Here is an 18510-nt window from a genome sequence, read left to right as displayed (position 1 = left end):
ATGCTTGGTATTACCTATACCTTTGCAAAATTAACTTTTCCAAAAATGTTAATGCTAATGCTCTTCCTCACTTAGCACATGATGTTATGCTGCTGCATGGTTGTCACACCAAAATCCATTTATGGCTTTGTGGAAGTGCTAAGTGCTTCCCTCCTGCCGGCTGCTGTGAGCATTGGTTGGCTTTTCATGTGATGAGTTTTTTTACACAACATTTTATTACAAGTATTAAGGGTCTTTTCTGTGATCTAAAGATGAAACCTAAATGACAGTCAGTGCTGCACATGTGCAACTTTCCAAAGGCACGCCAGACCTTTTCAAAAGAAAATGTAAGTAGAACATCTGAGCTTTTAAACGATTTTTCATGGCACTGTAGGCCACGTGTTTTATTTAGTCTTCCAATTTGGGGAGCTTTCCTTACAAAACAATTTAAAAGATAGCAATTTGAATTTGCTAGCAAAACAATAACCTTCTCAAAACAGCAAGACAGATATGCAAGAGTAATCAGCCGTCTTTCAGTCCACACTTAGAAGCACTGCTCACCACAATCAGACACCAGGACAGCTACTTTTCCAGCTAATGAAATGTTTTTACACAGTTTACAACCACCCCCAGAAGAAAAGCATGCAAGGTCAGTTCTAGGTCTCACACTGGCTCTGTGAATGTTTAGCTGGTGTTAATTACCACACTTCCACTCTGCAGTAAAGCAGTACCTTCATTTCTTTCAGTCCCTGCATGTATTTGCCTTCTACATCCTGAATCTGGTCCTTTAACTCATAGATATCCTGCGAGAAACGGTGAGAAAGGTGAATGATGTCACTGAAACTAAGGGGCAGAAGTACAACTGATATGGAATTATTCATATTCGAGGCTCTCATTTAAATATTTCTACCACACAGGTTAAGCAGTCTGATCCTAGTCTGAAGCCTCGCCAGACGATGAAATTTCTTGGACAGAAGTTTAAAAAATGCCATAGTTAAAAGATTCCTAGAAGTTTGTGCTGGTTTTAAGAATCTCACCTTTATTTCTCTAATAGACGCCTCTGTATCTGCTGAGATAGACGTATCCCCGCTGCCTCTTCGTGAAGATGTCCCACCTAGAGAAGCTAACGTGGCTGCTGATAAACTCGAGACGGTCCGTGCTCCCTAGAATCACACAGTTTAAAATGGTTGTAATTTTTTTCCTATATATATGGATTTTTAAAAAATAATTACACATAACATAGACTGTTGACCTACTGATATAGACAAATGACAAAACATTAATTGTGTCTTTGGCATCATGAAAGAGTCACTCCAGTAAAGCACATGATGTGGAACACCAAGGTTCACCTTGTGCCTCAGCAAGACAAAAACCAACCAAACCAGGAACAAAACCAAAAATAAACAACCCAGACCAAACTAAAACAGAACCCAAACACCCAACATATCTGTACATCTTCTGTATTTCAATGGTATAGTTGTTCCTGGGAGTTACATTATTTCTGTGTTAGCTTTAGCAGTCCTAAATTAAAACGTGAAAAGAACAGCTAACAGCAGTTGTTATCTAGGCATCTAACACAACCAGAGGCAAGCCTGTGGCTTTTAGGTCATCCTAATTCCTAGCTGGTCTCTGGTGCCACAGAAAACATTAGAATTCAGTATTAACAACAAACCCAGAGGAATGGGAGCTGTTGCTGCTCTGCTCCTGCAAGCTCCTCGGCAGGGGAAGGTTTAAAATCAGGCCAGAAAAGAACCCTTGCACTTCCAAATGATACAAGCTTGATTAAATAACCTCTTAGGAAGATGAAGAATCAGAAGATCAAGACTCACCAAGGGAAACTAATGAGAAAATCAGATGTAAACACTTATCTTTGTAACAGCAGTTTGCACGGCTTAGATTTAAGTATTAATTCTAAATTAGATAAAATCTTTAGGGGCTTAGTATCATCTTGCCAGATATTTTTAAGAACTTGCATTATTATATTTTGTGGATGTTTCTTACTACTCTTCAAATTCTTATTGCTTTCATTTGTATTTATTTACTCTGCAGCAGTAGCCACACTGTTTTTAGAGTACTGAGGGTTCTGCGTGAAGCCAGTTTCTCACTTAGTGCAGTATCACTTTGGTTTTTTTTATTTGTATGCAGTACTACAATTACACTCTACAAACAAAACCAGTATTCACATGGCTTAGCCTGAAGCAACTTCAGTCAAGTGCTGCTGAATGTCAGTTACAACTTCTGAACAAACACATAGGTTTAAAGTTCAATAAATGTAGTAGTAGTAGGTCTGATAATTCAAAGTTTTGCGCCACAGTAGGCTTCCTAGAAGATTTCTGTAAATTCACTGCAAGTTCTACCTAACCTTAAAAAAAATAAAAAGGCAGCACTTTTATCAGAGTAATTCACAAGATCCTTCTTACCTTCTCAAAGTCTTTTTCTGGCCTTTCCTCGATCTGTAAAACAGAGGTTCAGAAGGAATCGTTAGATAATAAAGCACAAGAGAAGGTACTATGATATCAGAAGGGGAATTCCTAAAACCTTTAAGAGACTTTTCATTAGCAATCTGTATCTGCTCAAAAAGCAGCCAGCAATGTCCTGGCCAGCACTTCAGGGCATAAGCCAGGACAAATCACCACAAGTTCCCAAGCAGTACATCGCTCCCTGAAATATATGCATTGATGAAAACCTACGAGGTCTGTAAGATAAGACAGAGGAACACATTTTTCCATATCTACATCATAGTATTTCAACATTAAGACAACAGTTGATCTGTGGGTTAACAATGCAGGCATATAAATCCTAAATGGATGTGAACTCAAACCCCTAAATCTTTTCCTCTACATAAGAACAACTGTATGCTATCTTCATGTTTTTTTTTTTTTTTTTTTTTTTTTTAGGAAAACTTAAAACTATGCCTCAAAAGAACTTGAAATAGTAATTTACTCAAGTAGAGAGATCATACCATTGTTTAATTGAAGGATGCAGAGGTTTCCAGACCAAGACACCTTCTTGAAGCTGCAGTTTTATGGACCTTAAATAAAATCAGCTACCTCTGAAACCTACCAGCATGTCCCTCCCCCATTCCCAAAAGCAAGGCATCAAGCTCGGTTTGAAGGACTGTACTGCACCTGCACTGCTCCCGAAAGGAGAATAAAAAACTATGAAAAATAAGGTCTAAAGCTTAAGACTTCCACTAAGTGTTCTCTTCTTGTGTCAAAGAGCAACTGACTTCAAGCAAAGATCCCAGCAAGGCCGAGGCTGCAGAAACTGACCCTGAAGTCTCTGTGTGGGACCGGTGCAAAGTCTAAATAAACAGCCAGTCCGTGACTTCAGCGCTTCACTGGAATTTACTGATTCAGAAGACAGATCCTACGCTAACACTGGCCAGGGAGAAATAAATCAGAGCCAAAGCGGGATTTAGGAGTACAGAAAGTTACCATGAATCAAGACAACTTCAATGCTCAGAAGAGAGAGCAAAACCCACACACAACCTGGGCATCTCTTCAAGATGCTTTCATAAAACACTTTTAAAAACAAAAGGCTTACCCAGATAGAGAGCCTAAGAGCTAAGAAGAACAGTGGTTGTGAAATGACTGAAAAACCAACACGGGTCCGCTCCAGAGGAAGGCAGGGCATTGCTGAGGTTAAGTTAACGCATTTCATTTGAAAGAACACTCAAAAACCTCCACCTCTTTCCAATCAGTTAACATTCATCATTTTTTTCCCCTTTGAATTATACAGAGCAACGTGTGGATGACCCTCCTTGTTATGTGTCACACTGCCCACGGTACCCTATTATTTCATGCCAGACAGCTCCGAGTGGTGGATTTGGCAGCCTTCTGGCCCTGCCAAATACCAGGGGGCTGTTTAACAAGAAAGTTGTGGCAGTACTAATATTGGTGTGTTACTACAGAGCACTGTACACACACACACACAGGCCTTTATATCCAGGAATTTACGCACAGCCTTTTGAAAAACCTATGTTATGGGTTTAGGGCACAACTGAAAATACTTACCTTAAATTATTTGTGGAATGTAGATGTAAAAATGTTTTTGATACAGAAGAGAACAAATCTTGATATTATTTTAATTATCCATCACCTGAGTCAGAAAAAAGCTTCCATTTACAAAGGAGAAAATATTAAAGTTACTGTGTTGAAAGATCTGCACACAGTAGGTATTTTTACTCAGCACTCATTACCACACCTGTGAAGCCTGCTGCACCTTCACTGCAAAACAACCTTTAGCAGTTCTGAGGATGCAGTCATTCAAAGGTATTAAGTGACTTTTAAAATTGGTGTGGTTTCAAAAAACTATAGGTTTCATTTTCCCCAGTGATGCTCTGCTACACGCATCTATTTGGTGCCACAAAACATGCGTTTCATTTTCTTCTCAGAGGAAGAACCACTGGTGATTTCTTTCAATGTTAACGTTTAAAAAATTGATCTGTTTTATATGAATGTTTTGTGTAGCTTTCATTCTGCTCTTTCTTAGATTAATGTAGTGACAGCATCACTCCACAGAAGAGAGAAATTGTGCTCTCTTTTTCAGCCACCAGAGGGAACCCCAGGTTTTCAGCCTTCAGCCACTCTCCGAGGAGACCTGTGGCATCTGACCCAGCAAGAAATCAAAGAAAGTTCACGAATAAATGTTTATTTTTATTTGAAGCCACACAAAATTACGATCCAAAATGTTTACCTTCCGCATAAACATGCGATAAGGAATATTGTAGCAATTAGGCTGAAAACAACCTCTCTGCTCTCACAGTACTAAGTGTAGCCCTTAATTTGTTTTCCATATCAAAATCTAAAGGACTAACAGAATACTTGCTAGAAAAGGAATTCACCTAATGATACACAACCTTTAATTTAGAGAACATCGTCCTTTTGCATTACCTTCTTCCTTGCCAACAATTTGGGCATTTTGTACTTTGGTGTATAAAAATGAAGGTAAAGGATGCAAGTTTCAGAGGAACTCCGGCATGCACATCTTTGTTTTGGCAAGGGCACTAGGTTGCTCTTTGCAAAAATAAGTACGATGGGATGAGTTCAGCCTCTTCTGAAAGTTTTTCAGACTAAAACCCGAGCCATGCTGCCGTCACGTCAGCACTATCAGAGGCTTACCGCAGCTGGAAATTTAACAAGAGCAAAAGAATCCTACCAGTCTATATAAGGCTATATTGCCTATTTTTCCTAGATAATAAAAACATTTTAGGACAATGTTTTAAAAAGTGTTTCTCCCTACTCCGCGGGCAGGTTAACCCTTGAGGCTCTTTTCCACTAGGGGATTACCCAGGCCAAAATCTGACTCCAGCACCCCCTGCGAAGACCTGACACCCGCGGACAGTCCTGCATTGCATCCCAGCTGCACGCAGGAGAGAGAAAATGTGGATCTTGAAGTCAAAGCAAGAGTCAGGACTCTAGAACACATTGTCTAGCTTCCAGCCTCCTAAAGCAAGCTTGAGGGAAGCTAAATATGAGATTGTTGCTGCTGTGCAGCGCTGCATGCGTGCTCCAGTACTGGAACAACTTCCGTTACTGGAACAACAGCCATGCAGCTGTCACTGTTCAGCTCCAGAGAGGATCTTAACCCGAGATCAGCTTCCTCAGAAAAGCAAGGTCTTTGTTGTGACATATTTAAGATCGTTTCCTGCTCTTGAAATGAAAACTTGGCCCACACCACAGAAAAGTTATTGCGGTGGGTAGTGCTGAGCAGAGGCTGGTATCTGCAGAAATGGGAACTAAAAAAGCAGCACCGCAGGCAGCCTGGCAGCCTACATAATCACAGTTTTACCCCTTCGGTGAGCTTGGCTGGGGCACCCAGCAGCACAGGGCTCCTGCGTGCTCTCCCAGTCACAAGAGCCACCTTAACACCAGCAATAAGCCTTTAAAAGCCAGCAGTGAAATACACTGCTGAACTTTGTCAGGTCTAAAGTGGATTTGTCACCTGTATCCTCAGCTAAGGGACGAGTGTTATGCCGAAGCTCCTTGCTTAAACAAACTTATCGGTTGCCAAAATGCAAGGTAGCACCACAGCAAATCCTCGCTCCAGTGCTACAGGATACAAGCCTAATGTAAATCTTCACATTATGACTCTATATCAAATACAGAAATGCTTGCTTTTTGCTACTGGCTTACTGATTTAAGGAAAAAAACCTCCAGCAGTTCGCATTAAAAAGCTCATCTCAGTAGCTCAGGCACAAACTTTACCTCCATCTGTACAGGAGGGACTGATGCTGTTCTCAGTAGTCCCAAGATATGCACTTAATAGCAAGTATAATGCTTAAATATTAAACTTGACACATCCACGTATCTGCTATAGGTGCAAAGGCAGCAGACAGCAATTACTGGTAGGAATAATGGGAAAAATGTTTAGGCACTGCATCAAAAATCAAACGGCAAAGTTGAGGCAGGTGTATTTACATGTTGTGTTTAAGCATCTTCCTGGCCTTTACTGTACTACAAACAGCACAGCACAGACGAGAATACAAGTCAGCAAAGCTGCGTGCAGCAGGTAGGACTTCTGGTCATTAAAAAGCTACAGTGACAGAGGGAGAAACGGTTCTGAAAAAAGATTTAAGGGCTGGAGTGACAGGATATCATAGGCTTTAATTTAGAAAGTTAGGCTGAAAAGTTCTCTGTTCTGTACATCTAATTTCTCATGACAGTTAATCAAGCTAGGGAACTGTTCAGTTTTGGTTTTCTGCCCCATAATGCCCACAAACAAAATCATTTACCTTCAAGTGTTAAGCACTCCTAATTTTTATTACAGTAGATAGAGTTTTTTTAAACTATCGAACTACCAAGTGACATAAGCTTGTTGGGAATCCAGCTTTTTCAACCCAACAGATACTCCCCTTTCCCTCCTCCTCCGCCAGCCCTTTACGAAGTAAACTTGGAGTCAAATCTCTAAGTGTGTAAATGCCAGAGGATATATAAAGCAGAACCATGAAAGCATATGGCTTGATATATCAAGGGAGGGAACAGCTCATTTTTATGGGCTGGCGATATTAAATACTGGTACAGACCAAAACAATCACATTTTTCCACTCAGAAGTTATTGTGGCTGTCCAAGGAGGCCTTTATTCTTCTAGGCAACCGGAGCAGATTACATTTTGGGACGGTGCGAGTGGCAGCGATACACTGCTAAGCCAGCTGAGAAGACAGGGCTCAATTTCAGCACCCTCCTGCCAAGACCGAGCACACCACTGGAAGCGTTATCAAAACGCCTTGAATTGTGTGTTCAAAGGCAAGGCAAGCGATTCCTTACCATGAGTTACGGGAAGAGGCACTGCTTAGTATAGGTGGAACAAATAAAAATGGGAGTCAGGAGGTGCTGCAGTGACCTAGTGCGGTAACTCGGAGGTGGCTTCGCAGTGAAGCTACAGTGGCTGTAGGGTACTAGGTTCATGCTGCCTCGTAGGAGGAGGCAGGGTGTCCCTACAGCCCTGAACCTTTTGGAGGACTGATGTCTCTGCAGCCCTGTGCCTTTTTTCAGACCTGCTGACGTTAACGCTCTGCCCCTCGAGGCCGCAGGAATAACGGCAGCTCTTCACACCCCGCCATAAAGCGCTGATTAAAAGAAAGAAAAAGAAAATAAGGGTGCCTGTCATCTCCTTGCAGCCCAGACTCAGCTTGGTGCCTCTCCCATTTCCGCGCTGACACAGCCAGCCTTCCCCACCCACGTGCATGCAGCCAGGCCAAGTCGTAAGCAGAGAATGACACGACAAAATCCCCTACAGCTCCCAGAAGGGGCAAGCTGCATTTTGTTCTCGCCACAAGCAACCTGCACTAATGACTCAGGCTGAACACAAAACACACACAGTGGAAGCCAATGTTAATGTAAAGGTACCCAAGTCTTACACTTAAAGGTCTTTAATGAAATAAATCCCTGGTTATTCTAATTATTTTTTGCCTTGGGGATAACTGAAATTCAGTTTGCAAGGCCATTTAGGAAGAACTTCCATGTTCTGCCTTGCGGTAAAGCAGAAGATACATACTGCAAGAACTCAGAGCTCCCTCAGACTCAGGGACTAATTAAAATATTGATTTATTTTTATCTCACCAGCTACCATATGTTACCTGATAAAAATCCTGAAAAAAAAATTAAAAAGCAGATGCACCCTTGCCTTTAAGGAAGACCAACGCTTCAGCGCTTTTCTATCAGTTCCATTTGCTTTTGCTCAACCCAGTTCATTCAGCATCTTTCTCCCCCAAAAAGACTGGGCTTGCTTGATGGGCTGAAGGCTTCCCTGCTCCCTGCCCGATGACAAATGTGACGGGGGACATCAGATACAAAGCAGCTTGGTACTGCGGACCGGGTGTTACTGAAGAGGCATGCTCTGGATTTCCACGTTGCACCTTACCTTGCTGCATGCTGCCGTAGCTTCGGGTATCCAGATATTCCTCTTTAATTACTCCTCAAGGCAACATTTACAGCACTGAAGTTCCAGCTCCTCAGCAAAGCAACCACCGCAATGGGACGTTATGAGTGAAGAGGCACATTGCGCGTACTAATTTATGGTATCGCCCTCTTCATCTCTTTGTATCTTGGGGATGTGGTAGGCAATCCGCAACAGGTCCCTGGAGAACCACCACTTTAACACTTCACTACAAGGAAGGCTGCTGGGACACTGGGACACCTTACTGAAACAGTGCAACACTTCAAAAGGCACTTTCTAGGGAAGATTAACTTGTTATAGACTAGTTTACTGTAAGCTGCAGGTTTTCTGTAAAAGACAACGTACTGATAGCTGTCGCCACGCTATCAGGCCTTGCTCTGAAACTAAGAACAAAATATTCAGAGGTGTAAATGCCTGAATGGAAGAAGAGAAAACAGCGATACACCACTGAAAAATAGAAGGTGAGTGCTTTCTATCAGTAAAAAGCAGGGAAAAAAATCTTGTCTTGGTTACCTACAGTCACAGGAGCTGGACAAACCTTTAGCATCTGTGCCCTGCTCATCCTTGACTGCTTGGGATTTCACGATGCCAAGTCCGACTCCCACTTCTAGCACTTCACGATGCTAGACTGTGGTGCCTGGTAAGCTACAGTCCAACAAACATGCTCAGATCCAACCTCCGGATAGCCCTGCAGCAACACCACACCGAAATAGTGCTGAACAGAGAGAAACCTGAAGGCTGCAGGAAGATTTAGGGCTTCCTGATTTTCATAGCCAAGTGACATAGAGCACTACCCATCAACAGTGTGCAATCTTTTGCACAAAATGCTTGCCAATGTACTTTAAGCTCAATAATTTCTACACAAATACCTGTGTTTTTACAGTAGAGGTACACTTCAGGTTCGCGTGACTGCTAATTTTTAAATTCCTTTTTGAAATTTCTCATCTGGTTCATCCTTCTTTGTCCCTAGCATAGCCTAGATAGCCCAATTAATACAGCAAGAAACAGTCTTATGAGCGACAGTGACCCTTTTGTACAGAAAAGACCTTGAAGAACAGAAATTAAGCAGTTTAGGAACAAAAGAAAACAGAGGAGCTCACCACCGGACTGGCTCGAGCAGAGCTGGCTCTTGAAGATGCCCGAGATCCTGACCCAAGGTAGCAGCTGTACTCTGAAGGCTGCCGCAGGTGAACCAGGAACAGCAAGCAGAGAAGAGAGAAAAGAATTAGGATTGGGAAAGGAAGCAAGAGAGGAGTTAGAGCATTGCATCTGAAGTTAGTTACGAAAATGGTTACATGCAGCTGAACAAAGGAAGAGCAGTTAAAGGTCAGAGAACAGACACTTCAGATGTTAATTTAAAAAAATAAGGCAAGCAGTACTTCTAGCTGATGGACCAAGTAAAGAGCTTTGATTTAATACAAGAAACATCAGAACAAAGAGTAATTTTTATTTAAATATCTTAAGATAGCAGTCACAAATCAGAAACCTCTCAATTGGTACACAAAAGGCTCGATCCTACTACTCTGCAGGACCGTTGAGGTTCTCTGGTGAGCCTTCTTCCTGTTCTTCAACATTGCACACATAAAATAAATCTATGCTCTAAAAGCCAAAGCAAAAACCATCTCATCTATGTCGTGCTTAGAGTCCAAACAGAGCCCATCTCAGAGACTGAACACCCCCCTGACTTCGCAGCACCCGCAGCCCTCCTCTGCTGCCAAAGGAAGCCTTTCAGTCCTTACAGGCAAGTATCTGACCGCTGGGGCAAAGCAGAGCGGCTGAGCTGGGGCTGACAAGGGCAAGAAACGCATACACGCTGCTCTGCTTCCTGAGGTCACAACGCAGTGGGAGCAGAGAAGGGAAATGAAAGTTTAAAGCATCAGAGACACAGTCCTGGGACTTATCGTGGCAGTAAGTTTAGAACCACTCCCTGCATTTTCACAGGCGTCAGAGCAGCAGCTTCGCAATCAATCTTGTGCTTAAATATATTTTATAGAAAAATGCATGAGCTTGTATAAAGTTTGATTCATTCAGAACAGACATGAATTAAAGAAGTCACTGGATGTTTACTGGACAGGTTATTTTTCCTATTACTGCTACCTCAAGGCAGTTGTGAACGTAGCCTTCACAAAGGGCCATGTCAGTGCACCAAAGCTCGTGCAGAACCTGGCACGGAGACAACGAAGGAGGCAGCTCGGGGCCAGGAACTCCTCGGCAACTTCAGCTGTGTTGCTGATGACCTTGGTGAGCTTATTTCAGTCATTTGTCTCTGGGACATGACAACACTGCGATCTGAAGACCTCTTTTACTGTTGTTATGTATTATCTTACCCTTTTTTAAGGTTTCTTCCATTGAGCTACCTGGCCGCTACGGGAATCCCCCAAAACTCCCCAGCTGCCACGAGACACCCAGGTCCCCACCAGCTACTGGAGGACTGATTCAGCATCTTTAACCACGCTAAGAAAGCAGCACATTATAAATGAAAATTAAGCTTGCAGTACCAAGAAGTGGTACCGGAGGAATCAGGACATAGCCCTGGCTGCAGTGCAGCCACCAGCTCGGTTCCTGCCACTGGAACAGGAAGGAGGGTGGCCGAGCCCCGTCCTTAGCTGTCCTGCACCAAGTGACATCAGCTCCACACACCTGAGCTGCTGAGCTTCACATCGGAGCTGAGAATAAGCAAAATTTGGCCCTGTGTCCCACAGGTCACCCCTTTTTTTCAAATCAGAGCCAATTCAACTTGAAGCCCCTCTTTGCCCTCCTTCGAAGCCACGAGCTTGTGACCTTAAAAAAAAAACAAAGGAAGCACTGCAGTTCCCTTCGAGGCAAAAACCTCGTAGCCCAGCTCTTCCTTGGGCAGGCACCAGGAGCTGGAAGAGGCTGCACCGTGCCCAGGCTCCAGAGCATCAGGGGCACAGCAGTGGGATGGGGAAGGGGAGCAGGGACCAGCCTTCACGCAGCCTTCCCTGCTCAGACCGCTGACAGGGGCGGGAAAAAAGTCTTCAAACAGCTTTTGGGCTCAGAGCCCGCTGCAAATGATTTCTCCCCAAAGCAGAAGCGAATCATCTGGGCCTCTGAGAGACTTACGGAAAACACAGGAAGACAGCCCGTACAAACAGAGGATTACAACCAGCTCAGCGTGGTGTAAACGGCAAATTCACGGGACTGCAGGCTGCCAAAACAGCCCAAACAGATAATTATCAATGAGTTTTACAAGACAGCCAGAAACACAAACAAGGCACCGCTGTGAACCAAAAAGCAATGTGGCGCTTCAGATCAGCAGCAGCACACACGGCACAACTCATGAACATGGGGCTTAGGGAGCATTCTTCAAAGTTGGTTTCCTCCTCCAAGCTAACAAAAGTGTAACTTTTTTTTTTTTTTAAATTAAATTAACATCACTGCTTTGTTTTGGGGGCTTTTTGCTGCTCGGGTCTTGGTGGTTTGTTTTATACCCCTCCGGGATATAAACCCCAGTGACAAAAGCAAGCAAGCCGTACGTTCACACGGCTCCTGCACTTCATGCTAATGAAGCAGCGCTGGGGAACCGGTTCCTTTTTTAACCTACATAAATCCCCGTTTGCAGAAGACAAAGTCTCAGAGAGGGAAGGGACTTTCTGGGCTCTTTCCAAGGTATTTATCAGGAAACCAAAGTGAAAAGGCAGAGCTGAGCTGCCCTGGCTGCACGGGCTGGGCCCTGCCTGAGCCATCCGGAGCAGGTCTTGGCAAGGCATGGGTCAGGATTTAGGATTTGATGATAACAGTGCTTGTTCCTACAGCAGGCTGCGACCTGTCACAGGCCATCTTAAATGCTCCTCAGCCCAGAAAAGTCTGCGTTCTGTTAAAAAGGGGTTCTGGAGGACAGAGACACGACAACAGGGAAATGCAGAAAACATCTTACAGCACGAGAGCTAGAGGCACTATACCGACGGCTCCCACTGTAAACGCTCTCGTCATACACAGACGCCTACAATTAAAAGACAGAGTCAGAACAGGAGTGGAAGACCTACTTTCTGGTTTTGCAAATTCAAAAGGTGCAGGGCACGGGAAAACGAACAGCATGTGCAAGTACGGGGACGTCGCCCGCATGCAACCACAAGCACCATGCAAGTGAAGAACTCACAGAGCTGAAGTCAGCGAGCTGGGGAGCTCCGTCAGGCACGTGCAGATCCCCAGTGCCCCCCATCCACCACACCACCATGCATTTCCAGCAGCTCCTCCACTTGCCGGTTCAACAGGTAACGTTACCTCTGACCAAAACGGCAACATCAATTCTTAAGCTGTTGAAATGGGTTTGATTTGCATTTCTGGAGCTTGTAAAATATGGGAAAAAACTCACGCCAGATGAACCTCACTTAGTAGCCAATTTACCAAATTCATATAAATGGAGGAAGATGCATATTTAAGACAGCCATCCGCCTCCAGTTTACCCTGAAAGTGTCTGGCTCGGGAAATACAGAGGGAGGAGGAAATTCTGCCTTTAAGTGGTGAGAATTTAAATGAGCTTCTCTCGGGTTTTAAGTTTGTACAAGAACAGTGGAATTTGGCTACTCAAGTTTTGAAGCAGATTGTTGTTAGCTGCTACACAAGCAGGAAGAATTGATGTTGCCTCTCTCTGGCCTGCTCCTGTTTGCCCTGGGTAGTATGCCAACATGAAGACGAAGGTCTCCATCCAAAGAGGGGCCTGCAGGAGCACCACACCTCCCCGGGCACTGCTTGCACAATGCCAACGGGAGTAAAAGGAAAGGGTCAGCAAGCCCCAGTCTGTACAAACAGCATCGCACACGTGCACTCGGATGGATCAGACAGGTGGCACCAGTGTGAAATAAATGGGTCCAACGAGAACAACAGAGGTTACAACGTAGGCATGGCTGAAAGTGAGCAGCTTCAGTGCTTGTGTTTAGAGCAGTAGCACAACAAACCCTGTAACTTCTGGCTGGCAGGGCATCGCTGTACAGCAAGGAGGGCTGAGGAAGACAAGCACAAAACTGGTTTTTTGCATAGAAATGGAACATAAAACAGGAGGCCTAGAGCAGAATTAACAATCCTGGTAGAAGACTAGGATTAAAACACTACAACAGAAGGAAACCCAGTATAAAGAATATTAGTCAGCTGTGCCATAGAAGCATTAGATCTCTTCTCGCACAGACTAAGAATACCAAGCAGACGTGTATTTCCTACAGGAAGGGAGGACACCACGGTATAGAGAAACACAGGAGCGTAATTTCATTGTAGGTTAAGTTGTTATCATCTCCGACACATTTGTGTGCAGCAGACAGGGTGTTTCTCCTCACTTCAACCAAAGGCAGAAAAAGAGCTACGTGCACAGACAGAAGGGTTTGAAGATACACGTTGTAAGTGCTCCACGCAGCTCTAAGATCACCTCTTGCAGATTTTGTTATTGACCAAAAGGGCAGAGAAAACCCAAGTTGCTCAGGACCAAGTTACGGATACTCAGCTCAGCACACCATACCCCAGGTGATTTGTTAGTGCTCATCACTTGCAAGGTGCAGGGATTCAGGTCGGAAAGCACACACGGTGCTGTAAGTATGTGCAGGCAATGCTCCAGCAGCAGTGCCCGGCTTGCAGGGGCACGTTCCCACAAGCCACCCCGATCCCATGCCAGTGGGGACCACATGGTGGGCCTGGAGACACCACGGACCCGATGGCACCACGGGTCCAAGGTCCCCCATCCCACCAGGCAGGACAGGTTGCACAGGCTCCAGCCACGTGCAGAGGACAATCCAACCTCACCAGTGACTTCAAAGCTTTGGGTTTTTCCTCCAGCCGTCTGTGATTTGCTTGCTTGTCCTATCTTAACTTCCTTAAGCTTGCCTGACAGACAAGGTGAGCAGAGAAGTTGCCCCAGATAGAATAAGGAACTTGAGTCAATTTAGATTTCCCTTATTTTTTCCAGCCCAATTTAGGCCAAAAGCAAGCAAAGTAACTGTAGGAAAGGGAGGAGCACCAAAGGAAAACTTTCCGCCCATTTGAAAATGGCTTTCCATTACTCGCTCCAACCCTAAACAAAAGGTCTTTTTCAGTCTGGGGATTTCTTTTTTGGTTGTTGAAATTTTATTAAGAAGAGCTACAAAGACTCTTGACAATTGGTCCAGATTTGCTCCTAAGCACAAGAGGTTGTATTCTCCAAATGAAATCAGAACAAGAAGTCCAGGCCAGGTAAAACCAGGGGGCAACAGACCAAATTTCCGTTTTGGGAGGAAGGCTGAGATGTGGAAGCATAGCCAGTGTTGTGGAGGCCCAGGTCGGGATAGTAGGAAGCCTGCATTGACGACAAACAAAAAACCTTCAGAACTCAGCTTAGTAACACGAAGGACTTCAAACTCCTTTAAGTGGGGAGCAAAAAGTACATTAGGAGCTTATAAACAGCAAGAAGTCAGTCCTCACTGATGCAAAAAGAAGATAAATGCATTAAGGAAATTGTATTAAAGATACGAGGACATGTGAAAACCATGTGCCCTTTCTATTTGTGAAGTAGAGATTTCCTTACAACAGACAGAGCCTTCCTCCATCCCTACAGCACCTTATGCACAGGATACCTGTCTGATTTGTCTTCCATTGAACGGTTCAAAGCCTCAAGCTCCTTCCTCCCTTCCACCACTGCAGCCCATAAGACAACATGCTGTAAGGGGATGGTCTGGGGGGGCTTAAAAGATGGGCATGTTCTCCAAAACATGGATAGAGTTCATCGTAACTTGAGCTAAGTGGAGCTGTGTTTATCAGCATGCTTCCAACGGCTGTTTGACTTCAGTGCCTGTCTGACAACACCTGTTTTTACAAACAGGTAAACTGGGAACGTCATCTTTCAGGCATCATTCGTTCTGAACTGGATGCACCATACCTAAAAAAAAACAGGTTTCTGCTTTACAGGATTTTTTTTTAGGCAACGATATGCCATGAACAACTTAAGTTGCCTTAAACATCAATTTTTAAGGTGCACAGATATTCATATTTGCAAACCAAGGACTGTTTTCAGCAAGCCCTGACCGAGCCCAGCAGCAGTACTGGAGGCGAAGCAGACATCAGCTCTGCTTCCAAATGTGGGAACTGCAGCAAGCTAAAGAAACCTCTTTGCTCTTGATGCTGGATGTCTGTCACTGCTGGCAAACAGATGTGTGGATTAAACACTACACCTGCAGGCAAACAGGAAGGATGGCTAACTGGCCAGCCTCAAAAAGCTAGGTCTCTTCCTACCTCATTATCCTTCCTGTGACGTAAGGCTTTCGCTCAGAAGAAATCTGAGCACACTGTCCTGAGCTTAAAGAAATGATTTTCATTCCTACCTAGAGAACCTGTAACCTATGCACAGGGTGTTGCTCACTTCCAAGGAATGAACCCACGATCCTGCAAGCCCTAGGTACAAAGGCAGACAGATCGCAAGGCACACGTTGCTCCATTTTTCTAAAAGGTTGGAAACAGCTTTGACAGCAGGCTCAGCGATTCCCAAACTCTAAAGCTCTGCCTCTTCTCAGCCTTTCTGTTGTCACTTTGTCAACCTTAAGTGAGGTTTGGGGCTTTTGGAGAGAGCAGTCCTAAAGGTGAATGTCAGCCAGACCAGCAACAACTGGTTTGGGATTTTCAGCTATTCCAAGTCACCTCTAAACTCTCGTTCACCTTCTAAATGAAGATTAATCTGAGTTACACTTAGTAATGAAAACAAGGAGCTAACGATGCTGCCATAATTCTGCTCTACATACAGTGAAGCCTCCACGCTACAAACCCTAATGCCAAGAGGATTTTAAATTATTTCAGTGGAAACCAACCCACTTCTTTTCCCTGGATGACTTTCCTACAGATATTTTGCTCTTGAGCAGTACGCAGAGCTCTGGAGTATGTCACCAAGGAGTAAGAACACCGTTTGTCAGAAGCACTGCGCAATAAAGTTCCTTGAACTCAAAACAGTTCAGCAAGAGTGCCAACAACAGGACACGCTGTTTTCTTAAGAGCTTAAGCAACAGTATTTCATTTTCTCCTAGCCACATACACAAGCTAAATGCACAAAACCACATGGAAGCACAAATTAAATAGACATAAAGTACACGGTCCCGTTTCACTATTTATACAAGTGCCCGTGTAACTTCACGTTTACCAAGTAACCCATTGAAGCCTGCTGAGACACTTAGCTAAATGAAGTCTTATAAAAGCACATTATTTCCCCCCTGAACACAGAGCTTCAGTCTGCATACCCTTAATATTGCTTTCAAAGTCTTGATAGCATAAAGATCAACAGGCTCTGTACTGTAGCCTCCTCTGCCAGGCAAAAAGCCCAGAGCAGTTCCCCTTCCTGCCCCCAAAGAGGGTCTGCTTGAAACAGTACCTTGAAAGATTTTGCCCATAACCTGACATTTCACAGAGCAGGACAATCAGTTCCTGTAATTGCCACAAAACCCTTGTGCTGGAACAGAAGGGAACACCGTGGGCCACGTGCGTGCACACAATGGAGTTAATCATTAAGCTTTTTTCACGGGAATATTTCTGGAAATGAAGCACATCAGCGGTGCACAGCTAAGTAGGAACACCACCACCGGCTGTTCACCTCCGGGGGAGCTGCCAGAAACCCTAGGATACGGTTTATAAAGGAAAAAAAGTATTGTGTTAAGCAAACTTCACATAAACAACATGAATTTGGGGAAAACGTTAAAGACCAAGTGCTCTGGGCATGTGCAATACTCCCTGCGGCTTGGGAGCCCCTGTGCTGGAGCACGATTTGGGCATGTTGCAGGAGCTGGGAAAGTCACTGGTTCACAGCACACGGAAACCCTCTGTGCCAGGGTAATACATTCAAAATATTGAAATATTGCTGGTAATCAAATTTGGGTAAGGCTGAATTGTGACAAATTAGGCAATTCTGGCTTCCAAGTCCTATTTGTACCAAACTCAGACGCCTCCCGCCCCACTCATAGCCTAATTTTTCTATTTTTTATTTTTAAAACAGCTTATTGCTGCACCTCTGTGTCTGAAATTGCAAAAGCCGCAACATGCAAGACAGGCAAAACCTGCTTTACCACAGAAAAGAATTTGCTAATTAGATTTAATCCCATTAAACAGTGCGACAGATTGTATAGCAACATAAATCAGCTACTAACCCTGCTAGATTTTCTACTCTGGGACGATCCATACACGTCTTCCTCATAACCATTAGTCTGTCGTGGAAAGAAAGGAAAAGGAAAAAAAGAGAAAACTGATGCAGACCCCAAAGCCAGGTTTTTACAATAGCCATCATTTATGAGGAGCAAAGGCAGGGACAGAGCTTTTCAAAGATACACCAGGAACAGGAGAAGTGCAGAACTAGGTCATGCTTTCAAACACAAGGATATGAACATTTGTGTCTGTTGCTATCTGTAAGCCAGCCAAAAATGTCAAGGATACTCCTGCTTGCCTTTTTTGACCCTTTTCTTTCTTCTTGTTAAGAGAAACTTCTGCTTCCCTTATTATTACTGCTCTATAACACCTGTACCTCTTCAAACTCTTTGGGGAAGGGAACACAGGATGAAAAGGGAACACTAGGGATGAGAGGATAATAAAATACATTTAAAACTGTAGTTACTAATACCTCTGGCAGCTAAGCAATTAGAAAGCAGTAGATTATAGCTAAAAACTTAATTTTAAGTTTATATGATAAAGAAACTCGTTTTAGGAGACATACGATGCTGCATGAAATCTTTTTTTAGCTTTCCCAAATCACATCAAAATTAACCCCAGCCCGGGGGGTTTAATTTTCCATCTGCCACATCCCAGCATTTCGTATGGCAACCCACAGACCAACAAGGAGTTTTAGTTGGTTCAGCTGTCCTCTGCCATGCTCAGCAGCCTGATTTGTTGTCATGTGTGAGTTTTCTCTGAACATAGGAGACACAAATGTGCTCAGGAGGAGTGATTTACAAGCAGGGCAGGATATTTCAAGTCAATAAGAGCAGGGCAGCAGGTTGGGAATAAATAAAAAAAATCAATACAACATAGATTGTTCTTAGTCTGGAAACACAGTGTTTGAAGAAGTCATTATAGACCCAAAATACCTCAAAAGATAGCATTAAAAGCTCAGATTTCTCAGCCAAGTCCCCATCCTGATATCACTAAACAACAAAACCTAGTTTATTTAACATTAAAAATGA

The 18510-nt window shown here is 43.8% G+C and overlaps 1 protein-coding gene across 17 annotated transcripts in view; it reads right to left on the bottom strand.

Annotated features, from left to right (window-relative positions):
- LRRFIP1 (LRR binding FLII interacting protein 1) overlaps positions 1-18510 on the bottom strand; it is a 104898-nt gene that overhangs the window by 22605 nt on the left and 63783 nt on the right. For 5 of the 17 annotated variants that reach the window (XM_083841409.1, XM_083841395.1, XM_083841394.1 and 2 more), the window contains 7 exons: positions 17485-17541; positions 14580-14660; positions 12279-12344; positions 9481-9558; positions 2400-2432; positions 1017-1142; positions 711-782 (listed from right to left, as the gene is read on the bottom strand). In XM_083841409.1, coding sequence (XP_083697535.1) covers positions 711-782; positions 1017-1142; positions 2400-2432; positions 9481-9558; positions 12279-12344; positions 14580-14660; positions 17485-17541 — 513 coding nt within the window. Of the gene's footprint in view, positions 1-710; positions 783-1016; positions 1143-2399; positions 2433-9480; positions 9559-12278; positions 12345-13299; positions 13345-14579; positions 14661-17484; positions 17542-18510 lie in introns of all 17 variants that reach the window. The other 12 variants (XM_083841398.1, XM_083841403.1, XM_083841405.1 and 9 more) reach the window with 4 other exon arrangements.

This window comes from Anser anser, assembly GCF_964211835.1.
Source record: "Anser anser genome assembly, chromosome: 6".
NCBI classification, from domain to species: Eukaryota; Metazoa; Chordata; class Aves; order Anseriformes; family Anatidae; genus Anser; species Anser anser.
Note: the sequence above shows the minus strand (reverse complement) of the source record. Positions and strands in the feature narration are given on the sequence as shown.